Below are 26,026 nucleotides of genomic sequence, written 5' to 3'. Positions count from 1 at the left end.
TTTTAGTTTTTAGGTTTCTTTTTCCTTAGGCTAAAGAAACTGCAACTACACTTAGGATCTCATTATTAGGTTAGTATTTGTCTAGTAAACTTCAGCATAAGCCAAGAAACATACATGTCTTCGCTCTGGACTGAAACCCCTCAAAACCATATTAAGAAAATTACAAAAACAATGAACTGAAATCATGTTTTTCATCTTGTAGATGAAAAGATATGATACACTGTAGATCTAAGTACCTATTTCAATGGTTCCCAAAGTGGGGACCTCAGACCCCCAGGTCCAAACTATTTTTACAAGAATACTAACATGTTGACATATGCTGTAAGGGTGCAGATACAATGGTGGGTAAAAACGCTGGCACTTTAGCACAAATAAAGGCGGTAACACCAAACTACTAGTAGTCATGGTATTCTTCACTATGCACAGGAAAGGCTTAAAAAGGAAGGGCAACAAAAGGTCAGTTTCATTTAAGAATGTCTACGATAAGGCTGGGAATGGTGGCTCATGCCTGTAATCCCAGCACTTTGGGAGGCCGAGGCAGGAGGATCACTTGCGCCCAGGAGTTCAAGACCAGCCTGGCCAACAGAGTGAAACCCCATCTCTACAAAAAAAAATAAAAAAATTAGCTAAGCATGGTGGTTGCATGCCTGTAGTCCCAGCTACTAGGAAGGCTGAGGCAGAAGGATTGATTGAGCCCAGAGGGTCGAGTCTCCACTGAGCTGTGATCACGCTACTGCACTCCAGCCTAGGTGACAGAACAAGGCCCTGTCTCAAAAATAAAAAGAATGTCTATGATGAAGCAGTGAAAATTTTACTACATCTGAATCCTTGAATGTCTTTTTAATATTTCAAGTGATGAAACGGGAAGTATACATGAGCATTCCTACAGACTGCCTGAGAAAAAACCCTTGTGTGACTAAGTCATGAAGTGAATTAACCACTTAAATGGAATACCATTTTTACTTGAAAGGATAACTGACGATGTTATTTCAACTTGGGTTTTTGGCAGTTATTTTCCTCAAAAAATGAGATTCTGTCATTTCAAGGAAAACAACAGACAGGCCATAATAAAATTCAACAATAAAACTGCTAATAATAAAATGCAAGTTTTTGAACAAAAAATTAGAATTTTTGAAAACTTGTATCCACCACCGTTTTCCAAGAATATCCTGATAACATTGATGGCAATATTGATGAATGTATTTTGATACTGTAAGATCAAATGTATCAACATTTAGAAGATCTCGGTGAACCATTATTTTCTAAATGACCAATGCATGATGTTATAATATCATACAAGGGTAAAAGATCCAAAGTTCAAGAAAGACCAAGTTTTGATAGAGCATCAAAAAAGAAGCCTAGGCAACATGGCAAAACCCTGTCTCTACAAAAAAATACAAAAAATTAGCCAGTAAGATGGCCTACACCTGAGTCCCAGGAGACTGAGGGTGCAGTGAGCTGTGATCACACCACTGCACTCCAGCCTGGGCAACACAGTAAGCCATCTCAAAGAAAAAAAAAAAAGAATATCCACAATTATCTAAAATGGCCATTAAAATATTCAGAATTTTTCCAACTAGGTATCTGTATGAGGTTGGATTTTGTTTACATTATTTCAAGCAAATATCATACAACAAATTAAATGCAAAAGCAAATGACAGAGCAAACATCAATGAAATTTGCAAAAAATTTAAGACTGTGCTACTATTGTATTTTTTGGCTTAGAAAATTTTGTTTCATAAAAGCACATTTATAATAATATGTGATGAGTTTTTAAAGAGTTAATGTTTTAAATATTTCTGATTTAACTTGTAGTGATAAATACCAACAGACGTAACTTACATAAACCAAAGCCCTTAAGTGCTGAATATATTTTCAAGAGTGTAAAGGAGTCCTGACCCCAAAACTTTGAGAACTGCTGCCTTCCCCTCCACTTTCCTTCCTTCCTTAGAATTCTTTCCTTGGAAGAAACATCCCTTTGCCATTCTATATTAACTTACATAGTTCCATTGAGACCAGTTTTGCTACCTCCCTCCCATCTTTCCTCCTCCCTCTCTTGACACAAAACCTGACCAAAGGACTCTACCAGCCCACCCCATTTCCAGTGATTAGCTGTCAGGTGGGCTAAGCCAAGAAAATCTGGGTTTTCCCTGAAGCTAGACCTCTAGTTCTGGGAGATCTGGAATCACAGGGACAAGGTTGGCCACCTTGGGGTGGTCAGAATTCATCTTGCCTACACGTAAGGAGTAAGTTATAACATGGATCTACAATATTGTTGAGTGAAAAAGCAGATTACAAAAAAAATCTGATTTTTTAAGGGAGAGGGAACATACATAAGCATTGGAGAAAAGAGATGAGCAGATAACTGGAAAGATACACAATTCTGATAGTGGTATATTCTGAGTGGTAGAATTATATCTCCTAGTTTTGACTAAAATTCTTTTAATGTCTTACAATAAGAAGGTTTTGTTTTCCATATTATAAAATATCCACCACGCCAGGAAACTTAACCTTCAGCACAAACTCTACATCGTGTTCAAGGTTTGTTCAGTTTAATATTTAAGAGACAATCTACTTTGAAAGACATCTAAAATAATGACCAATATTTAAACCTATGTATTAATATTTTCAATCTTTCACATGCTTTAAGTTTTGTAATTTTGATAAGGTTAACTAAGCTTTATATCTATCTTGAAAAGATAAGTTTTCCTACTATTTCTCTTTAAAATAAATATGACCTATGGTATATCAGTTTTTAAACAGTGAATGGTGCTCAAAAATCCCAATACAAATTCAGGCAGTTTTCCCGTACATAGAATGTTTAAGTGCTTCTAGCACCACTCTTTTTCACCACAGTTAAGAAAACACAGAACAATTATCTAAGCATCTAATTACTCAGGTCCTTTGTTCCTCATCCATTCTATTAGTTTTATAGTAATTTTAAGGCCTGTGAGAATGAAGTTGTCTGTGACAGCTACCATAAACATTACTGTAAGTGGACAAATTTCAAACAAGTTCATCACCACTACCATCCCCACCATAAAACTGTCTTAATGGAGGGAAACACAACTCAAGATTAACCAAACCAACCTCTTTACCTGTCACTGCTCAAGAAAAAGATTTTCTTGTCTTATTTAGAAGTAACTTTCTGTATCTATTTTTCTCCATAAATCCACGGAGACCATTGTGTGGCTCTATCTCAAGCACCAGCAACCAAAACTGGTTGACCAGAATGGTCAGTTTTTGTATCTTTCCAAATGTAGGACACAGCTATCTTCAGGGATTTCATGATTTTTTTAAAACTGATGCACAAACTTCTTGAAGGTTCAGAGATAACAGCAGTTGTAATTCTTCTGAAGGCCAGTTATGGGACATATTACTTTCATAGTTTGCTGTTCAATAAATGTGGGGTGGAGAATGAAGTAAATTGACAGAATTAGCATATAGTACCTTAAAATTCTAACTGCTCTGACAACAAAAGATACTTAAAATGCATGCACATGGTTCCCTGCTAATCATTTTACAAATAAACAACCAAGTAGCTAACCTAGAGCCCACAAAAGCAGAGTAAAAATTCTAACACTTGTTGAAATAAAAATGTTCATATACCCGTGATAAAAAGAAAATGCTTAAGTATTCAAACACAAGCAGCAAATTACAGCTACTGAGAACATCATTGTAAGCAAACTGAGGCACAGAAAAAGGTGCTGATAAGGATCTGAACCACCTAAGCTGCAGAAACCCACTGGGTGGTTTCCTAGGTTCCAAGTTGGGATTATCTTTCAGAATCTTCTAGAAGAGATCACATAACACTGTTACAAAGGATCTGGAAAAAGGGACCCCTGCTTTATCACTCTGGCTCTCCAGTCATGCTTGACATTTGGCAGTGACTATCTCCATTCAACTCAATTCCCCACCCCTCAACTAGCTGACATTTATCAAATACTACCCTTTTCCAGGTCTAAATATGTTTAACCAAATTAAAAAAAAAAAATCAAGATACTAAGGGATATACTATTCACAAAAGGGAAACCTAAGTCTCCTCTTCATATTTCTGTTTCTTTCAAGGACAGGTATAAAAATGGGGATGAGGGAGCACAGATAACCACCAGGAATTTGACCCTATATTATAAATTGGTCAGATAAACGAAAACAATGATTCTTCTGGAATGAAAGTACCACTTAGGTGCTTAACATGACAGTTCTGACATTTCCAAATGCTCTTCCACGAATTCAATTTGGAAAGGTAATCTGTCCCAGGAGGGCAAACCAAAGAGAAAAGTCTTAGGCTCCTTAGTCCAGGTTTATTTCCTTTGTACAACTTTGACTGGACTGCTTTTTAATCACAGTAAAGACTAGAAAAATGCAAGATGAAGTTAACAGCATTGCTTTATTTCCCACAAAAAGCTGTTATAAAGCATTTTCAAAATAAAGTGTTATTCAGCCACAAATGACACCATCGCTTTTATATTTGTAGAACATAATATCATTGCCAAAGAGCTTTCCTCTATATGTTCTCTTGCAGGGCAAAAAATATTATCTATTGTACACAGAAACACAGTAAAAGAAGTGACTTACTTAAGCTCCTAACTACTAAATAAAAGCTAAACTTCTCACTTCCTCCTAGATTCACAGCTCCAACATTTTTAAAATTTAGTATCTTGCTGTTGGGGGTCGGCACTTTTTGGCAATAATGAATAGAAATTTAATTAACCAATCAAAAACAAAGTCCCACTAAAAGCAGCCTAGCAAACAGCCACTTATACGCAGAAAGGGTAATCATTTATGCTCTACAAGTAATATAAAAAATGAAGTTTCATTTGTTTACTAGCTAATTTACTTCCTGGGGGAGATTTTTCATTCTAAAACAGTGATTCCCTACCAAGAATGCCCAGATGCCAAAAAGTCCATAAAAGGAGTAACGGAGTTGCCAAGTTATGTTAAATACTTCAAAACGACTAAAGCCATATACTAGCTCCCAATAAGGCTGCTTAAAACAAGCTGCTTTGCATTTCGGTGTGATTGTAACAACTAATTAGACGGCAATCAGGTTAGTTTACTGAAGATGGAAAAACTATACTTAAGTTTGTATAACAGGCAATCTTTCATATCATGGCTTCACAGAAAAGAATAAAAAGGACTCCTTGAGGTTGAAAAAGAGCACTCTTTTCCCTTCATTATTTAAGATCAGGACAAATTTATAAAACAGGAAAAGAATTAGCTCAATTCCCTTGGCCTACAGAGTAAAAACATCTACTCTGTTTTGGCCTTTTTCACTTCTTACACTCTCATATGAAGTCAATTTACAGACTTCCATCAAGCCCTTAGAGACCTTTTTGTACTATCCGTGACAAGTTATTGATGTTATCTCTGCACTTTTGACAAATTCTTAGCAGTTAACTTACAAGGCAGTTAAGATTTTTGTTCAAATACAATACAGCTAGAATAGCGCTATATACTCAAATATTTATGAAGCATTTATTGAGTGGAAGATAAAAAGCACAAAGCATAATTATAAAATATTCTCCCCTGCCACCATAAAAAGAAAAATTTAAAGGCTTACAGAATACAGCATAAGAAAACATGACCAAAGCAAAAATTGTAAGGACTAAAGAAGGGAGGAAGGGGAAATAACAGCATGAACTAAATATGACCCAGAAGAGCCTTGACGGATGGTCAGGCATATAAAGACAAATGGGGTAAGGTTAAGGGGTGGAGGTCAGGGGCACATTCTACAGGGGGAAATACAGCTGATACAGAAACCTGAAAGGAAAAGCCAGCAGAGCACCTGTACGGGACTCTTCAGGAACTAGCATGCACGTGTAAAAAAACAACTTAGTTTCTCAAACATTAGAGAAACTGCATAAGGATGTTTCTTGGTAAGTATAAAGAAAACAAGTCCTAGCATGTAGAATTCAAATATTTGAACTGTCTAAAGAGGAAAAGTTAAAGAATAAGTCAAACTCATTACCTTTTCAAGAGTTACAACTTTAGAGAATAACAAATCATCGATCAAACCAAATCATATGAAATCCAACCCCATTTTTCCCTTTATCTTTCCCTTCTAAGCAAATGGTATCGACATGAACAAGCCATGTCATTTTATCAAAACAGTCATCCATGTTTAAAAGAGTCTTTACGGCCAGGAACGGTGGCTCACTCCTGTAATCCCAGCACTTTGGGAGCTTGAGGTGGAGTTCAAGACCAGCCTGGCCAACATGGTGAAACCCCGTCTCTACTAAAAACACAAAAATTAGCCGGGTGTGGCGGCGGAAACCTGTAATCCCAGCTACTCGGGAGGCGGTGGCAGCAGAATTGCTTGAACCTGGGAGGCGGAGGTTGCTGTGGGCCCAGGTCACACCACTGCACTCCAGCTGGGACGACACAGCGAGACTCCGTCTCAAAAAATAATAATAATAAATAAAAGAGTCTTTTACCTTCAAAAGATACAAGCAGAAATATTTACAGATGAAGTGATCTGTCTGGAATCTGCTTCAAAATAATCTAAAGTGGAGTACAGATGAAGATTAGCCAAAAGTTTATCATTGTTGAGGCTGGCTACATTACACTGTTCAACTTTTGTACATTTGATGATTTTCCATAATAAAAAGTTAGCAGACATTTGTACTGAGCAGCTGCCATGATAATTATCTCCTGATAGTCTGTCATATTTCACTAGCAAGTCAATTTTAATAGTTTCTACCTAGCGGTGGGTGCCATTACACTAGTCCTCACTAAATCCTCCTTGTACTGAAAGTGTCTCATTCACTTCTTGCTCCATTTCTGTTGCCACTGCCTAATCCAGGTCATCACTCCTTATTTTTATCTGCAGCAGACTCTTACCAGCCTTCAATATGGTTCTCGATGGGGCACCAGTGGCACTTTAGGTGGGATAATTCTTTGCTGTGGCAGACTGCCTGAACGTTGCAAAACATTTGGTATCCCTGTACTCCTAGCACTAAATGCCGGCACAGCAATAAGACCACCCCACCCCCACTGGGATAACCACATTTCCTAATGCCACCCACTGTAGAGAACCATTTCTAATCCTGGATGGCAGATACATTCTCCCAACTTACCTGAGTAAACTTAGTAGCTCCCCACAGCCTACAAATTCAGTCTCCTATCATTCAAACCAGCCCTACCTTTTCGTGGCCATGCCACAACTTCTACCAGAGTAATCACCCTCGAAGCCATTCAGGCCCGTCTCCTTAAAACACCTGCTTCATGACAACTACTACACTTTCTGTTTTCCACTCTTGGAAAATCCTCCCCTTCTCCAGCCTGTATCGTGGGCTTCTCAAGTCTGAGCATAAATTTTCTACTTCTAAGGAAACCATACTTTCTCAAATCTCCGTGTCTTCTTTGGATGGAGTTTCCTCAGTCTAAAATGCCCTTCCGCCAGCCTTCCAAAATTGTAGTCACCTGTGGAAGCTCATCTCTAACTGTCTCAGCCTCTCATCAAAGCCTTCCCTGAAGCGCACCTCCCCCAAGTCAAAATTAGTTGCTCCCTTTGGCTTTCCTGATGATACCACAGGAGCTGTCACCTTATTGAACTCTTCCCCCATGAAGACTGAGTTCTGAGAGCGAGGACTACTTCACTCAATTCTGCAACACTAGCGCCCAGAACACTCAGACGTATTCATTCAATAAATGAATTATCTCCTCAGTACAGCACTTGTGTTTTTGTTTTTGTTTTTTTTTGTTTTTGAAATTAACACACCTTCTGCCCAGATAGTCTGGTAGCCATTTTAAGGTCAATTATAACATCAAGGTTTTTGCAAACGCCAGCCACCCTGCAGGCACTTGAGTACCCACTGACTCAACCAAAGGGAGTTAAAAACAAGACTTGGTTTTAGCCATGTTTGAAAAGGAGCCCGAAGCCACCACCTTGACGCCTATTATAACCAAGAGAATATTCTGCAGTTTGGACCAATATCCTACATCAATGTCACGACGAATAGCTTCACGATACACTTTTATGGAGAAACTTACTCAATACTTCAATTCCTTTACCAAGCCTTGGGTTTCTAATGAGATTTCCGCTTAATGAGTGAGTTTTTAAAAGTGTCTTTTCGGCTTTGTGACATAAGTGATCTTTCCGGGGAGCAGCCCTGGCGCGTATCTCCTTTCATCTATCCATTTTCGAGGCTTACACACAAGGGAGGGGCCACACGAATACACACTCAACACCACCTGCCGCATCGACGGTACTATGCTCCTTTCCAGAACACAGCAGCGCGCAGCCAGGCCCGGGGGAGAGGGGTCGCTCAAACAGCACCAGAGTCTGCATTCCAACTTTTCCTCCGTCAACGAGTCCATTCTCATTGTCAGTTTCTCCTTAAACGCAAACTTAAAAACAATTGGCTGAACAAGCGGGAAGAAGGAAAATCCGACTGAAAAATGAGGCGTTAAAACTTAAGGGCCGTTCCCCTTGCCGGCCTGGGCTCAAACAACAGCCGGAGCTGCGCTGCGCCGCCCCGCCCCGCCCCGGTCCCGGGAGCAGGCCGGCTGAGGGCGGCCATGGACCCCACAAGGGCTTGGGCCGCCGCGGACTCCCCACTCGGGGCTAGGAGACGGGGACCGAGATGGGCCAGAAGCCCCCAAGCCAGCCCCGCGCGAGAAGCCGGAAAGACGCGCCCTCCGCCTCCTCCCACCCAAGCCTCGCGCAGTCCCAGCCCGGCCTGGGCTGGGCCAGTCGCGGGGGAAAGGGGCGGGCCTGCCCCGCCCGGGGAGCCGGAGCCTCTCCGGGGCAGGCTCCCCTTTGTCCCGGGACTCGAAGCGCCCCCTCTCCGTCCTCGCCCTGCCCCGCGGGGCCGCGGCCGGGCGCCTCACCGTGATGTTGCAGTGGAGCGTGAGTGGCGGCGGCGGCGAGTGCGGGCTGCCCTGCTGCGGCACCAGGAACTGGCAGTGCAGCTCGTCCAGCTTCCAACTGACGATGCGGAATCGCTCGTGGTTCTTGTCGAAGATGGACGCCAGGAACTTCAGCTCGGCCTTGAGCCCTGACACGGACATCTTCCCCTCATCTCCGGCGGGAGGGGCGCGGAAAGGGAGCCGAGCCTGGAGCCGCCGTCACGGCCGCGACCGCCCCGCGGGGCCGGCCTGGGCCGCGCTCTCGCGGCTCCGCCTCGTCGAGCGCGGCTGGAAAATGGCGAGGGGCGCGGAAGCCTCGGCGGGTAGCTGTGTGGCGGCCTGGGCGGCTGCTCCCTTTGTAACCGACTCCAGCGGCAGGAGGCGGCGGCCCCGCGGCTTAAAAGGGCAACAGCGACGCCGCCCCCGTTACCGCCTGGGAAAGGGCTGCCCCCACCCCGCCCCCGTCCCCCTCACCCTGGCGCGCCCTGCGCGCTCCCGTTTCAGCGCGTGCACGAGGCCAGAGCGCGCGCGCGCTCCCGGCCGCCCCCTCCTCGCCTTGACCCAGCTCCCTTCTTCCCGACCCATCTGCTCCGTTCTTCGCACCCGCGGACTGGAGGCTCGGGGCCAGCTGGCGCCCGGGCCCCAGAAGTCGGGGAGGAGCCGGAGACCCCCGCGCGCCCCCGCCCCCGGCCTGGAGCCGGACACGTGCGCGGCGGATCGCGCCGGCCACGTCGGCGCCGCTGCAGACTCGCGCCAGCCCCTGGGGGCGGCTCCTCAGCTTGGCGCTCGGCGCGGCACCCGCTAACCTCACTGGGGGACCTCGTGGGAGACGCGGGTGCGGCCCACCCAGCGTTACCTCCGCTACTTTCACCCTAGTCCGAGCCACCGCTTCGCTAGCCTGGGTTCCTGTGAGGACTTTCTCACCGGACTCGCTGCTCCCGCCTTTGCTCTCAAACCATCCATTTACCCAAGACGATGGTTTAGCCCCTGGAGGCTGTTTCTGGAGGTGTCCCATGATTTCATCCCTTCCCTTAGCTACCACCTGTGTTCACTCTGCCGTATATAGTCTCTCTCTCCCCCCTTTCCTTATTTTGCCTTGTTTCCCAAGCTTAAGATAACCCTCCCCACCCCCACCCCCATGGAGCTAGGGCTGCCCACTATTTTCACTAAACTCGTAGCTCAAATATCATCTCCGGCACCCCCCACCACAACCCAATTTCAAATAGTCACCCTGTGTCACATCGTCCTGTGCTAAGTTTTTGTTGAGCACCTGTCACTATCTGATCTTTAACCCATTTATTCCTTGTCTCTGCCCCGTGTTAATGTATTCAGAGCTGTATCCCCAGGACCTAGAACAAGACCTGTTATATAGTAGAAACCCGGTATGATTGAATTGAATGCTCGCTCTTATCTGGAATCCCCACCACTAGCACAATTCCTGGCACATTCTAGGTGCTCAAAAAATGAATAAAGGTCTGCATAGCAGTCCAAAGGAATACATCCCAATTTGGCAGACAATAGTGTGTGCAATCATAAGTGCAAGAGGCAGGACCAGCTGCATATGCGTCCAACCTATGTAGTTGCACAGTGCTCCCAGCTTAGAAGGGCTTCGAGCTTGGTTTAATATTCTGGTGTCGCCATTTTGAAATTCGTAATTTTTCAGAAAGGGGCTCCGCATTTTCCTTTTCCAGTCTTACCTAGAGTTACCCAACCCTGACACCTGTCTCTTTCTTCCTAATCTACAAGAGGTCCCTGGGCTACTGGTCCCCTTAGATGACAAAATACAGAACAACACAGGGACACATTAAGTCTACTGAAAGTTTTTATTTCCATCTACTTCTGAGATTTTGTATCATGTTATAGTCCTTAGCCTTTAAGAAGACAAATAAACTTTTCCAATTTACCTCAGTAAGTTAGTAGCTCCCCACAGCCTACAAATTCAGTCTCTTATCATTCAAACCAGCCCTAACTTTTCCTGGCCATGCCCCAACTTCTACCATCTTCTACCCCAACTTCTATCTAGCCTTTAAGAAGACTAAGATTCTCACAGACCCCTTTGAGAATCTAATAAAAGCTATGATCCATCTTCCCAGGAAAATACTTCTGCATCTAAAATTTTGTACTTATGGGGATTCATGACCCCAGCACTAGAGCTACCACACTATACACTGGGACTGGGAGAAGAAGGGGTTCCAGGCCTGGGTTCTGAGCCAGAAACAACTAGGCTACTGTATTAGCATTATTGCTGGGTTAAGCACAGAAGTGGCTTGCCACTTTATTTTTCCTTCAGTCCCCAGTTTCTTGGGACCCTAACAGGCATGGCATTCCCAGATAAGGATTTGAGACAAAGAGCAACAAACTCTTGAGAAGTTGGTATGACTTCGAGAAACAAAATTCCCTAAACAAGCTATTTAATCTGTCTAAGCTTTATTTTGTTACCTCTAGATTGCTGTGAGAAAATAGAGCTTTTTAAATTGCAGGTGTTTTTACTAGTTGTATCTCAGAAATATATACAAATATTAATTTCACAGTCGCTTTTTGAGCATCCATCTGCTGCATGCCAAGCTGTAAGAGGGCTAGAAAGATACATAGATACAGTCCCTGATTTTAAGAAGCTTAACATTTAGCATCAAAAACAAAATATTGTTTCCTGATGCTTTTGGCTGCAAATAATAGAAAACTGTGATTTAATCTGCCTTGGACAATAAGGAAATAAATTACTTCACATAATAGGAAGTCCAAAGACAGAACAGTCTCCAGGATTGGTTGACCTGAGCTTTCGTGTCATCAAAAGTCCAAATTCTTTCCATCTCTTTTGTTGGGTTGAGAGCAAGGTGGCTGTAGCTGTTCTTGCAGTTCACATCCAGACATGAAAATATCCAGAGGCAGAAAGGACATTTTCTTCTATGTTTCCTTCTAACACATGGGAAGCTTTCCAAGAATCTTCCCAGCAGACTTCCCTTAGTGTGTCCTTGGCCAGAAGTGTGTCACATGCCCACCCCTAACCAATCACAGAGAAGTAGATGGGATTACTCTGGATTTCCAACCTGCTGGGATGGAATGGTTGCTGGGGAGTCACCATAGTCTTACACAGACAAGTAAAGACAACATCAGATCATATGTGATATGAGGTTCAAACTACTGAACTACATTTCAGGGGAGGAAGAAACTAATTCCATGAATTATTTGCATGAAAGTAGGGCCATATTCAGAGGATATTCAAGAGCCCGTTTGATTGTAGAGTACAGCAAGGGGCCAAGAGAAAGATAAAGTTGAGATATTATTTTTGATCAGATTTTGAGCCCTGAAATACCGTGCCACAGACTATAGTATAATAGTTTCATTTGGTGAGACGCATCACTTTTTTTTTTTTTTCGAGACGGAGTCACGCTCTGTCACCAGGCTGGAGTGCAGTGGCACAATCTCAGCTCACTGTAGCCTCTGCCTCCTGGGTTCAAGTGATTCTCCTGCCTCAGCTTCCCGAGTAGCTGGGACTGCAGGCATGCACCACCGTGTCCAGCTAATTTTTGTATTTTCACTAGAGACAGCGTTTCACTATGTTAGCCAGGATGGTCTCGATCTCCTGACCTCATGATCTGCCCGCTTTGGCCTCCCAAAATTCTGGGATTACAGGCATGAGCCACCGCGCCTGGACAAAAGTCATCACTTTTTTTTCTTTTTTTTTTTTGAGATGGAATCTCGCTCTGTCGCCCAGGCTGGAGTGCAGTAGCACGATCTTGGCTCACTGCAAGCTCTGCCTCCCGGGTTCACGCCGTTCTCCTGCCTCAACCTCCCAAGTAGCTGGGACTACAGGTGCCCGCCACCACGCCCAGCTAATTTTTTGTATTTTTAGTAGAGACAGGGTTTCACTGGAGTAATCACTTTTAAGATTAATCTGGGCCAGGTGCGGTGGCTCATACCTGTAATCCCAGCACTCTGGGAGGCTGAGGCAGACGGATTGCTTGAGTCCAGGAGTTCGAGACCAGCCTGGCCAACATGGTGAAAACCCATCTCTACTAAAAATACAAAAAATTAGCAAGGCATGGTGGCACGTGCCTGTAGTCCAGCTACTCGGGGGTTGAGGTGGGAGAATCACCGGAGCCCAGGGGATCGAGGCTGCAGTGAGTCAAGATTGCACCACTGCCCTCCAACCTGGGCAACCAGAGTGAGACCCTGTCTCAAAACAAAACAAAACAAAAAAAGAAAGATTAATCTGGCATTCATATATAAAATGGATTATAGTGGGCTTAGAAGTATGCAGCCACCGAAAAGAAGCAAGAGACCTGGATTCTACATCTGGCCTGCCATTAATTCAATGGGGCAAGTCATACTCAGCTCTGAGGCTCCTTAGCTGCAAACAATGAAGAGCCTTTGAATCAGTCTGAGTCAAGAGTGAAAAAAATTGAAGTAGGGGAAATGGCAGTAGAAAGAACCACACTAGGGAATCAGTGTGGAGTAGAACTGCTAGATCTTAGAGATGACGGGAGGATAGAAGGAGAGAGAGGAAATTTGTTTAAAGTAACACTTTGAAATTTCTAGAGCAGATGGCAGGGAGGGAGTGATGCCATTGACACATCAAGAAAAAGATGTTGAATTTGGTGTGCTGATGGAACGTAGGTAGAGAGTTTGTATCTTAAGTTTGAAGTTTATGAGGGAAGTCAGAGCAAAGGACACATAATTGGGTCAGCCACACAGGTGGGTGATGGTGGAAGCCATGCCATAGGTGTGATCATTGAGTCACAAGGGAGGGAAGACAACCTGGGATGTTGAAGGGACCCTGAGGAAGGCTCACCATTGGTGCTTGAGTGGGAAAAGAGTCATTTGAAGAAGTCAGAGGATGACTCATGTTGAATTTTTATGGAAGGGACAAGTTAGTTCAGGACCAAGAAAAGGCCATAGGCTTTAGGGATTAGAAGGTCAGTGGTGCTTCAGAGAAAACCATTGCAATAGAATGGTGGGCATGAGGTCAAAGTGATGTTAAAGTGAAGAGAATGTACCTAGTCTACTTTCTTGAAAAGTTTCAGGGTGTTGAGAAAGAGAAATGGAACAATGGTTTGCAATAGCAAAGCAAAGGGAAGCTTTTGTGTTTGGTTAGGTTATTATTATAGGACAGACAGAGGTGGACTCACTATGAAATAAGCTTCAGGGCCCCTCGCAGTTACACAGCCCCCTTCTAAGTAAGTATTAACTTTTCCCCCTTAATTTGATATTTGTAATTTTGTATTTTTTGAAGAAGAAGAAGAAGAAGACTCCCAAGATTAAATAAGCTTTAGGCCCTGAAAACCCTGGATCTGCCTCTAAGGAGAGAACCATTAACAGGCAATGAAGACTGGATACGAGAGAGGAGAAAAAGCATGCTACTGGGACCTGGAAGAGAAGAGAAACCATGGGATAAAGAGTTACTCATAGAAAGGAATGCCCCCTCCATACAGGATAGGGTTGGGGGAGAGAATTGGGGAAGACACAAAGAAATGTTGAGTTAGACTAGAGAGTTGTTGAGAGACCTCATACTGAATAGATAACATGAATTTCAGCAAAACAAGATTGGGGATTAGTACGATAGATAAAAACAGAAGCCAGAGGACAAAGAAGTACTAAAAAAAAAAAAAATCTGCTTGAAAACTCTGATCTTGGAGTCTCATCTAGAAGTGCATAAAGGACCGTGAGACTAGGATGGGTTGGGAGGCTGGAAGTCTCCAGGAAGACAGAGCAGGTTCAGTGTGAAAGGAAAAATGAGAGCTGCCACAGCCTGCACAGTGGAAGAATTTCAGACTTCAAGAACTTGAATGCATGCAGCCATAAACAAAGAACGAGATCATGTCTTTTGCAGGAACATGGATGGAGCTGGAGGCCATTATCCTTAGCAAACTAATGCAGGAACAGAAAACCAAATACCGCATGTTCCCACTTATAAGTGGGAGCTAAATGATAAGAACACATGGACACAAAGAAGGGAACAAAAGACACTGGGGTCTACTTGAGAGTGAAGGGTGGGAGGAGAAAGAGGAGCAAAAAATATAACTATTAGGTACTGGGTTCAATACCTGGGTGATGAAATAATCTGTACAATAACCCTATGACATGAGTTTACCTATGTAACACACCTTCACATGTACTCCTGAACCTTAAATAAAAGATTTTTTTAAAAAAAAACATGAATGTGGAAGAATGCCCAATTATATGTTCCATGCTGCTCTGGTCTAACATATTCTTTAAGGCCGTGTTCAAATGCCATCTCCTTCAGTGAGCCTTCCCTAGTCCCCTATATTGAATTTTAGTCCCTCCTTTTCCTGAATTTCCCAGTACCTTGTCTATTACAGCACTTATTTAACTCTGCCTTTGTTATGACTAGCTGGTTTCTCATTTGTCTCCTCTGCGAGATTATGAACAACTTGTCCTAATCCTCTTCGTGTCTGTAGCACATAGCCTGGTTCCTGGAACATAGAAAGCACCCGCTAAATGATCGTTACGTGAATATAGCCTACTGAAGGTGAAACCCAGGTAACATCCTTACTTAGAAAGACTGCAAGTAAATTGTGAGAGAAGTGATCTAGTTTCACTAAAATGTCAGGGAAGTGGTGAGGACCTCTCCCTGTCTAAAGTGAGCACACATCAGCATGTGGCCACTAGGCCCAGACAACCACAGCACTACCCAGGAGGCACAGGAAACTGAGCCCATCCCTGTTGAAATGAACAAGTGACTCATTATTCAACTGCAGCCAACTCAGCCAGAAAGTTTTTATAAGCTACAATTTTCACAAGTTTGGACTCTGGCTTATAACAAAACTCCTATCTTTGATTTTAGTTTTAGTTAGCAACACTCCTCATTTCTCTCTTGCCTGTATTATAAAGGGCTTTCAGACCAAGATGTAAACACCTTGAAGTGGTATGAATTTGGGATATATGCATATGAATGTTATTCTGGGGAGAAGATCTAAAGCACCACTGTCCAATAGAACTTTCTGCAATGATGGAAAGGTTCTATGCCTGCCACAATATGGTAGCCACTAGCCTCAGGTGGTTACTGAGCACTTGAAAAGTGGTTAGTGTGACTAAGGAACTGAATTTTGTATATGTGCTGCCTAAGCAAGCACTGAGGAAATGAATTTTGATTTTATTTAATTGTAATCAATTTAAATTTAAGTAGCCACGTGTGACTGCTGCCTACCATATTGGATAGCACAACGCTAGATAATTCTATCATTTTATAATAATATCACATAGAGCTTGATATAGCCATGTCCATCCTTCCTTACCCCTTGAGAGCAGTGACGACATGTTACTAATTATATCCTCAGTGCTCAGCACGTACTTGCCTGACACATACTCAGTTCATAATAAATGTTTGTTAAATGAATGAACAAAAAGATTTCACATTTTCTCTGAACTTAGTTTTCTCATTTCCAGAATACAGAGGGTGTGTTCTGAGATTTCTTCTGGCTCAAAAAAAAAATTCTCTTTAAAAATATTTGTTTGTTCAACACATATTTGTTGAGCACCTGCTATGTCCTAAACTACTACTTCTTTGTAGCAACCTAGGAAACCATCATTATGCCCCTAAATAACTGAGTTTCAGAAAAGGGAAGTAATTTGCTTTAGATTATGCAATAAATAACTGATAAAGCCAAAGTTTTAACCCAGGTCTGTCTGTTTCCACCAGTGCTACTTCTATATAAATTACAATTTTTAATGTAAATATTATAGATAAATATAAAATAGCAAATAAATTAGCATTGAGTGGGCAGGGTGGCATAGGAACTTCACTGGATTGGAATATTTATCTTCCTCTTGGGAAGAGCCATGGTTCTACAGATAGAGTCTTGATTGTTGAGTGAGAGACATCAGCACTTTCAGGAAGATCACCTGGGCCACTGAGAAGGAAGGATGCTCCTCCAGAGTGGGAAGCCCTCCTGACTCCAGTGATGCTGATGATGGGGGCTGGGGGTATCAGCCTGGCGTCTACTGTGGTAAATTGCTAGGAACCTTTCAGAGCATTACATCCTCTCAGTCATCAGCATATGAAAGCCTCAAATGAAAGATTTTCTCCTCATCCTTCCAGTCACATTTATACAAAACATTCTTCTGGAATGTTTAAGGCTACAAACAAGTATACAAGTGTTTAAGAGGTACAAGTGAGAACATCTAGATCTTTCTAGATCTAAGTATAATATACCTTTTACCCAGTGACTTCAAATCTAAGCATGCGTCCTAGAGAACTAATTAAGCGTGCACATCAAGATTTAGTTACCAGAGTGAGGGCAACAGTAAACAGCTATGAGGCAAGTGGAAAATTTGAACATTAAATGTTTGATGATAATATGAAATTGTTGTTAAATTTTTTTAGATGTGACAATAGTATGGCTATTACTTTTTTTTTTTTGGAGATAGAGTCTCACTTTGTCACCCAGGCTGGAGTGCTGTAGTGTGATCATGGTTCAATGTAGCCTCAACCTCCCAGGCTCAATTGATCCTCCCACCTCAGCCTCCCAAGTAGCTGGAACTATAGGCATATGTCACCATGCCCAGCTAATATTTTTTTGGCAGAGACAGGGTCTCACTATGTTGCCCAGGCTGGTCTCACACACCTGGGATCAAGCAATCTTCCTGCCTCAGCCTCCCAAAATGCTCAAGTGAGCTATCATGCCCAGGTTGTTATTACTATCATATTTTAAAAACGAGAGTCCTTATCTTTTAGAGATATTTATGGATGAAATAAAACCACAAATCTTTTCCTGAAATATTTATTTCAGCTTTTTTTTTTTTTTTTTTGAGATGGGGTCTCACTCTGTTGCCAGGCTGGAGTGCAGTGGTGCAATCTCGGCTCACTGCAATCTCTGCCTCCTGCGTTCAAGCCATTCTCCTGCCTCAGCCTCTTGAGTAGCTGGGATTACAGGTGCACACAACCACACCCAGCTAATTTTTGTACTTTCAGTAGTGACGGGGTTTCACCATGTTTGCCAGGATGGTCTTGATCTCCTGACCTTGTGATCCTTCCGCCTCGGCCTCCCAAAGTGTTGGGATTACAGGCGTGAGCCACCACGCCCGGCCCCAGCTATTTTTATCATAGTAAAAGAAAGGACCCAGAGTCTTAGAATTGGATGTACCATACATTTTGATACAACCATACAATGAAATATAATACAGTCATTAAATGAGGTTGTGTGTATATCTGGAAGGATACACCAAAATGTTAACAGTGGTCATTTCTTGGTAGTGACTTCTTAGGTGATCTCAATTTTCTATCTGCTTCTTTATATTTTTTGAAATATTTGTATTGGGTTATTTATGTAATTAACATAAATATATGACTTTAAATTGGTTTATAGACATTTAAGATAGAGAGAGGTAAATCAGAGAGGAATTTTGCAAAGAAATTTTAAAGGCCCAGTAAATATGTGGCTGTTGTTTTTTCTACCACAAAAAGACACCTGAAATAGATGCTGCTCAAGGTTGAATTACAAACACTTAAACTTCAGGGACCATGACAAACAGCCAATTTAACTGACACTTTTGATGTTTTATTTTCCATTAGGAGAATTCCTGCTCCCTAGACCAAGCTGAGCGAGGGCTTTGGGTTTAGGTTACAAGGTCTTACATAGGGTTTCCTCCTCTGGTTTATTTGTTGGTCTTTCATTTAGCCTGTGGTCATTCTCTGCAGAGCCACTGCAGTGTTAATCAAGACCTCCTCCTGCTCATACTCCAGGGCTTCAAGGTGGTGCTATGTGCGGGAGGAATTTATGGAAATTCAGTCTTGATTTCATGTTTGGAGTTTACCGTAATCATTAATGCACTATAGAACTTTGACTAGCCAATGGGCCTAGAATCTATAGTCATCTCCCTTGTTACATTTAGGTCTCATCTTGCAAGATATAAAAAATTAAGTGTAACAAGCCCAGTCCTTCAGACCTAATGGACCAAGGGGAAGATAACCTGGCTCACTCAAGAAGGGGTGTTTTTAACATTTACAAACATGCTTCTCCTGCTAAAAACCTTGGGCTCCACTTAGTGATGATGAAAATAAAACCTGGAAAAAGACTGTTTGTGGTAGAAAATCAGAGAAGTGGTTGGGGGACTGGGGGTGGATTCTGGCTCCTTTGGTCACTCCCCATATAACAGGTGTCCAGTAACATACTCTAACGGAGCCTTGGTTTCTTTGTGTGTCAAGAGGTGTGTTGGATAGACAGGGTTCACATTTGTATCATTCAAACACTTGCTTAGTTTCAACAATGTGAAAGGCAGTTGCACATAGCTCTAGAGACAATAAAGATCAAGAAGCTTATAGGCCTAAGGGCAGAACAAACATGAACACCAAAAAGATCAATGTGAGAACTGGAGGATAAGTAATACGTTTTTTTCTACCGCCTCCCCCCCCACTTTTTTTTTTTTTTTTTTTGAGATGGAGTCTCGCTTTGTCATCCAGGCTTGAGTGGCACAATCTGGGCTCACTACAACCTCCGCCTCCCAGGTTCAAGCGATTCTCCTGCCTCAGCCTCCTGAGTAGCTGGGATCACAGGCGCCTGCCATCATGCCTGGCTAATTTTTGTATTTTTAGTAGAGACGAGGTTTCACCGTGTTGGCCAGGCTGGTCTCAAACTCCTGACCTCAGGTGATCTGCCCACCTCAGCCTCCCAAAGTGCTGGGATTACAGGTGTGAGCCACACCACGGGCCCGTCCAGTTTTGGAATGGAGAGTGGAAGGGCAGGGGAGGCAGAAATACTTTGCCTCAATTGAAGAACTGATTTATTTTCTACTTTCTAAATATAACAGTTATGTTATTTAGTTTCCCTCTAGATTTCCAGGAAGCCCAGAGGTAGCCTTAGTTTGGGTTCTCCTAAAAGTAAATGCTGAGATACACATTCTAGTGCAAATAATTTATTTTGGAGGGGACCCCAGGAAACACTCATAGAGGATTGGGAATATGAGATAGGGAAGCCAAACAGTTTACCATGTAGGCCACTGTAGCTCAGTCCCTCCAAGGACCTCTGGGGCTGTTATAGACTGTCAGTTATCCCAATCTTGGAGGAGAAAGCTGATGTGTTTATTTCCCAACTCCCCATTCGTTATTGGTGATGGGCTGCTTCCAGGGGCATTCACCCTTTGGCATTTCCAGTTTGCATTGTGTGTGTCCAAACACACCCCCATGATAGAAGTCTGCAAATATTGGCAGTCATCTCTTTGACTCTTAGTTTTGGATATTCATGGTCTCTCAGTTATTCTCCCCAACCCCAACCATTGTACCCTTCCATAATAAGAGCTTTCAGTGGACATGGAGCTACCTAACCAGAAACTACCTTTTCTAACTTCCCTAGCCCATAAGTATGACCAAGTAGCTAAGATACGGACAATAAGGTGTGCCTGGAAAGGATGCACACCACTTCCAAGTCTTCTCTTTAAAAGGCTGGGACGTGCACTCTCCTACGCCCCCGACCACTTCCTGCTTCCTTCTGGTGACTAGCTGAGACCAGAGAGCCATCCTGGACTCAGTGATGGAAATCACATGTTGGTGAAGCAGTCACCTTTCCAGGTCTTGAATGTATTTCCTGACTGTTATGTAAGAGAAAAATTAACTCCTTTCTAGTTTAAACACTACATTTTGCTGTCTCTTTGTTATATCACCTTAGCTTGTACCCTAACCAACACACTCCCTTTCTCTCAGGACTATTTTTCCTTTTTAGCCTTATTTTATTACTCTTATTGGATTATGTCTTTTAGCAGGACTCCTTGTGCCCTTCCTGGAAAGAGATAAGCAAGTAAAAAAAAAAAAACAACCTAAAGAACAGTTAAACCCCTGTTATTGATATTTGCCATATCCATGGCTGTCAATCAGGCTTTAAATCATCTCTTTATGTTGGGGAATGTTCTGACAAAGATAAACAAAGCCACTCATTAAAGTGGTAAAAACAGGTTTTACTCAGTAACTACTGACAGAAGGGGAAAGAGTGGAGCTCCATTCCAATTTGTGCAGAGGTCCATGGGTACTTTAAAGAAAGAATGAGGCCGTAGGAGGGGGATGTGAACAGGGACTAAAGTGAGAAATGACAAAGGGTTGGTCAGTGTGAGTGAGATTAGGCCAGCTGTGCCTGCTAGCTGCCAATTATCAGAGTTAGGAATCTAGCCTCCCACAGTGACTGGAAGACAGAGGTCCAGTCCTTCTTGCTTATTACATTTCAAAGGAATGGCTTTTGGGTCCTTGAGAGAAACACTCCCAAGTTGTAGGAGATATAATACATCTATACCTCAAAGAGAAAGAGAAAGCATTCACAATTGTAGGCCATTTTTAGTAAATGCTCTACTAAGAAAGGTAGGGGCCTAACTCAGGTGTTGGCTAAAACAAATAGTAAAATTTTTTGACAGCTCTGAGCTTTTCCAGACAAAAACCCAAAAAGGGGCTAGATGGTCCCAGGGACACTGACTTAGGCTGCCAGAAGCCATGTTAAAGTTTGGTCAAGTCCCGTAGTGCAGGGGTTTGAATGGAGTGTTTGTGCCAAGAGTTTTATGCAGTCCTCAGTTCCCAAATGAGGAATCCCACCTCCTCAATGCAGAAGTCAGAACTCACATCTCCATACTCCCTTGTAGGTGGGATGCAGGCATTTGGCCAGGTTTTCTCTATATTCCTGGAAAAGGATACCAGGCTCAGGGAAAATGATCTTTAGGAAGGCCTGGTGGTGAAGATATAGGTATGTGGGGGCAGCAAGGCTGTTTCTGCCGAGGAGGCATATAACATTTGTGCAAATACTGCAAAGGGAGTTGCTCGAGCTCCTGGAATCGACTGCCACCAACAAAATGAAGGCTCGCTGCTAGGGTGATGCTGACGGGAACAGGGGCAAAAACGGTAAAAGAATAAATCCTTCTCCTTTCTCCAGCCTTTCAGTCTCCTTCAAGCACCCCTTACTTCCCTGTAAGCAAAGAAGAAATGCCAACCCAAGCCAAGAATAGAAGGGTGGGTTAAAAACTGAGAAGCAATAGCATAGTAACCAACACAGATCTGAAAAGTAGAGACGTCATATGCTTTTAGGTGTACATTATTTTGCTCACTGAAATAAATATGCTTATTTTCTTGATTTATCTCTTTTCTTGTGGGCCTAGCCTCTCTCCCTAAATGGATTCCTCCATTCCCATGGCTTTGGTCACCATCTCGGTGACCTGACCCCTAAATTTTTTTTTTTGTTTTTTTGTTGAGATGGAGTTTCACTCTTTCACCCAGGCTGGACTGAAGTGGCACGATCTTGGCTCACTGCAACCTCCACCTCCCCAGTTCAAGCAATTATCCTGCCTCAGCCCCCCGAGTAGCTGGGACTACAGGCACCCACCAACACACCTGGCTAATTTTTGTATTTTTAGTAGAGACGGAGTTTTGCCATGTTGGCCAGTCTGGTCTCAAACTCCTGACCTCAGGTGATCCACCCACCTTGGCCTCCCAAAGTGCTGGGATTGCAGGTGTGAGTCACCACGCCTGGCCAACCTGACTCCTACGTTTCTATTTCTAAAGCAGATCTCTTTTCTGCACTGTAAGTCCTACACATCCAACTGCCTTCTCTGATCTTCTCCTCTTTGTCTCCCAGGTCCCTCAATCTTAACATGTCCAATCTTGGTCTCTTTTTGAGGCTTTGACTCCTGCAGTATTCCCTAGCTCCAGGAATGCAACCCCATTTCCCCCGTCTTGTGCCAACACTGACGGTTACTCTTGGTCCCTCCTCTCTTGCTCATTTCTCACATTCACTGAGTACCAAGTTCCTTCTAAATGCTTGTGGATGTCTTCATTTCTCCCCATCTCCACTAGCCCTGCTCTGGTCCAAGCCACCATCCTCTCTTACCTGAGATGTTGGAGGAGCCCCCTAAGTCACTGCCTGCATTCACTTTTGCTCCCACTAGTGAAATCTTCTCAGTGATCTTTTAAAAATCCGGTCAGCCAGGTGCAGTGGCTCATGCCTGTAATCCTAGTGCTTTGGGAGGCCGAGGCAGGTGGATCACCTGAGGTCAGGAGTTCAAGACCAGCCTGGTCAACATGGCGAAATCCCATCCCTATTAAAAATACGAAATTAGCCAGGTGTGGTGCCATATACATGTAATCCCAGCTACTTGGGAGGCTGAGGCAGGAGAATTGCTTGTACCTGGGAGGAGGAGTTTGCAGTAAGCTGAAATCGCGCCATTGTACTGCAGCCTGGGCAACAAGAGCAAAACTCAATCTCAAAAAAAAAAAAGAAAAAGAAAAATCTGGTCATAACACTTCCATATTTAAAAACGCTCCAGTGGTTTCCCTCCACTCTCAGGATAAAGTCCAGAATCCTGACCACAGCTTGCCAGGCTCTGAATGGTCTGACTCTGCTTCCCAACCCATTGTATCCCCCTAGGCCATTTATACACTAGGCCACAGGTTTATTTTCAGTTATTTGAAAGCTTTATCTCTTTCCTGCCTTTGTATTAGGCTGGTGCAAAAGTAATGACAGTTTTTGCCATAATACATCTCCTTCCCTCTACCTCAATTTCACTTCCCATCTCCCAGACCCTTCACCTCACTATCTTCTACTCATCCTTCAAGTCTCAGCTTAAATGTCATTTCCTCAGAGAAGCCTTCCTGGATCTCACCACCATCATTGCCACTTGGGCTAGGTAAGGCATGTTTTTATAAGCTCTAATAGTGCCGTCTAATTCTTCTTGGCATTCATCACATTTGTAATTGTTTATTTGCATAATTTGTTTAATGTGTCTTCTCATTACATTTAAGCCCCGTGAGGACAATGTTGGTCTTGTTCACTTCTACTATCTAGCTAGCATACCTCACAGTGCCAGGCACGTAACAGTGCCCAACAAATATTTGGTGAATGAACGAATGAGTGAGAAAAGATAATTACTTTGAGAGGCAGCATAGCATGGTAGAAGTCACATTGGAGTAGCAGCCACAGACCTGGGTTCTAACCCTGGTTTCATTTCCTGGGTAATCTTCAGCCGTAATACATTTCATTACGCTTCAGGGTCCTAGTCTTTAAACCAAAGGAATAATGGTCTCTGAGATTTCTTCAGTTTCCAAAATGCAATGAGTGTTACTTTTAGTGATGACCCAGTGACCACATGAAAAGGTGTTTGTATGTTGACTCCAGTTCTGGAAGGGAGAGCAATACCTTTCCCCAGGCTCTCTGATTCGCCTTTCCCACATCCTCCCCATCTCACCACTTTTGGTTTGATTACGAAGTAGATATCCCTGTCATTACTATCAAACCTACAGTTGACCGATGTGTTTGGGACATTAAGAAATGAAAGAAGTTGGCCAGGCGCGGTGGTTCACGCCTATAATCCCAGCACTTTGGGAGGCTGAGGTAGGTGGATCACTTGAGGTCAGGAGTTTAAGACCAGCCTGACCAACATGGTGAAACCCCATCTCTACTAAAAATACAAAATTAGCTGGGCATGGTGGCGTATGCCTGTAATCCCAGTTACTTGGGAGGCTGAAGCAGGGGAATTGCTTGAACCAGGGAGACGGAGGTTGCAGTGAGCCAAGATTGCACCATTGCACACCAGCCTGGGTGACAAGAGTGAAACTCCGTCTAAAATATAAATAAACAAATAAATAAAAACAAGAAATGAGAGAAGTTAAGGTGTGTCAAGCTTCCAGAAAAGACAGATAGCTTCCCCTCTCAGGCTTGAGAATTATAGGATCAATTTAACGCAAGTCTCTGGAATGTTTCCCATCCTCATATGCTCTTGTGATGCTTCTATTGGGGAAAAGCCTGTTCAGATGGGAGCAGGGAATGGTGCTGAGGGCAGAAGCTGTCATGAATCCTCAGTTCACTCATCACCATGGGCCCTGGGATGGGTTGGGGCTCGCTTGCATGTGGGTGTGTCAGGCATTCTGGGAATCCATGTCAAACAAAATCACTTCTCTACAACAGGAAGGTCTGAATCACAAGGCACTGACAAGTCGTTTAGTTTCCTCACCCTGCTCCCTTGAACTCTCCCATCCCCACTCCCCAACTCACCCCAGGGATCAGTGTACCCCCTATGCAAGTGGTGCCAGCTCCAGCCAGAAAGAGCTAGGTCCTAATATCTGCCACCCCCAGCACGCTCCCCTGGGCTACTCTTAGTCACAGACCATGCAGTTCGGGGTCTTAAAGGTCTTCTTCAAGACAGCACAATTATATTTAGAAGAACTGCAAAAAGCATTTGCCCCCAGAAATCCTGTGGCCCCATTGGATAACAATACTACCTATTCAAATGATGCCAGCAAGGACTCTCTTCTCACATTCAGGAAGGTAAGGAGGAAAAGTGTCAAAAATATCACCCTGCAGACAAAAATATCACATTCCCACAAAATCTGAGCTGTAATGAGCTTCTTCAGAGAATTACACTTAATTGGTCACTTTTCTAAGGTGGAATGACTTGCCAGTTTGCTCAGCCTAGGGCAGACTAGCTGCGTAAGATTGTGTGCATTATTCAAGCAGAGAGTACCTGGTTTGGGGAGCTGAGAGCCAGCCCACACTGTATTTTTTCAAGCCATGTGTTTTGGGGACTGTGTCCTTCCACAGCCCAGGCCTTTTTCTAATTTGCACAAAGGTGTTATGTGAGCTATTGGTTGCTCTGGCCTAGGACTCCAAATCTGGAGGGGATAATGACCATGTAAGGAAGAAGCACGGGTTCATATCATGCCTTGGGTCCTCTCCTTATTTTCACCTCCTGAAAAATGTTATCTTATTTCTCCAAAATAATGTCAGGTCATTTATTCAGTAAACACGGATTGTTCGTCTTGTCTGTGCCGGACAGGGTACTATGTTAGGAGGCTATATCAGAAAACATTTCCCAAGAGAAATTCAGAAGGCAGATTAGGATAATTCAAGGAGGAGATTTATGAACAAAATAACAATTTATAAAGGCGAAGCTGTTGGGGGAATAGTGCAGTGAGAGCTGGTAGCAACCAAGCTCTTATCATCCCTAGGCTTGAAGACTCGAGGGGAGGGAGTGATTACTGAAATCAGTTGGAATAAGAGAATGAGGGAGAGCAATGTTACTCAGACTGCAATTTGCACACCTGTGCAGGTCTTGCAGGTCTCTGCACACTGTTGACAGTCTACGATAAGATATGTACGGCAATTGAAAGGAGATGTTTAGAAATTTTCATAACAATTCAACATTGCCGTAACATCAAAGTGTGTGATTAGCGTCAGAAAATGTAGTTTGGAGT

The 26,026-nt window shown here is 43.3% G+C and overlaps 1 protein-coding gene across 12 annotated transcripts in view; it reads right to left on the bottom strand.

The window, feature by feature from the left end:
- UBE2Q2 (ubiquitin conjugating enzyme E2 Q2) overlaps positions 1-9,504 on the bottom strand; it is a 59,737-nt gene extending 50,233 nt beyond the window's left edge. For 4 of the 12 annotated variants that reach the window (XM_003818966.6, XM_055098559.2, XM_024925726.4 and 1 more), the window contains exon 1: positions 8,836-9,465. In XM_003818966.6, coding sequence (XP_003819014.1) covers positions 8,836-9,015 — 180 coding nt within the window. In that variant the 5' untranslated portion in view covers positions 9,016-9,465. Of the gene's footprint in view, positions 1-8,196; positions 8,790-8,835 lie in introns of those variants that run through there. The other 8 variants (XR_001337193.5, XM_034939188.3, XM_024925727.4 and 5 more) reach the window with 6 other exon arrangements.
- Positions 9,505-26,026: the final 16,522 nt, after the last annotated feature.

This window comes from Pan paniscus, chromosome 16 (assembly GCF_029289425.2).
Source record: "Pan paniscus chromosome 16, NHGRI_mPanPan1-v2.0_pri, whole genome shotgun sequence".
Taxonomy (NCBI): Eukaryota; Metazoa; Chordata; class Mammalia; order Primates; family Hominidae; genus Pan; species Pan paniscus.
Note: the sequence above shows the minus strand (reverse complement) of the source record. Positions and strands in the feature narration are given on the sequence as shown.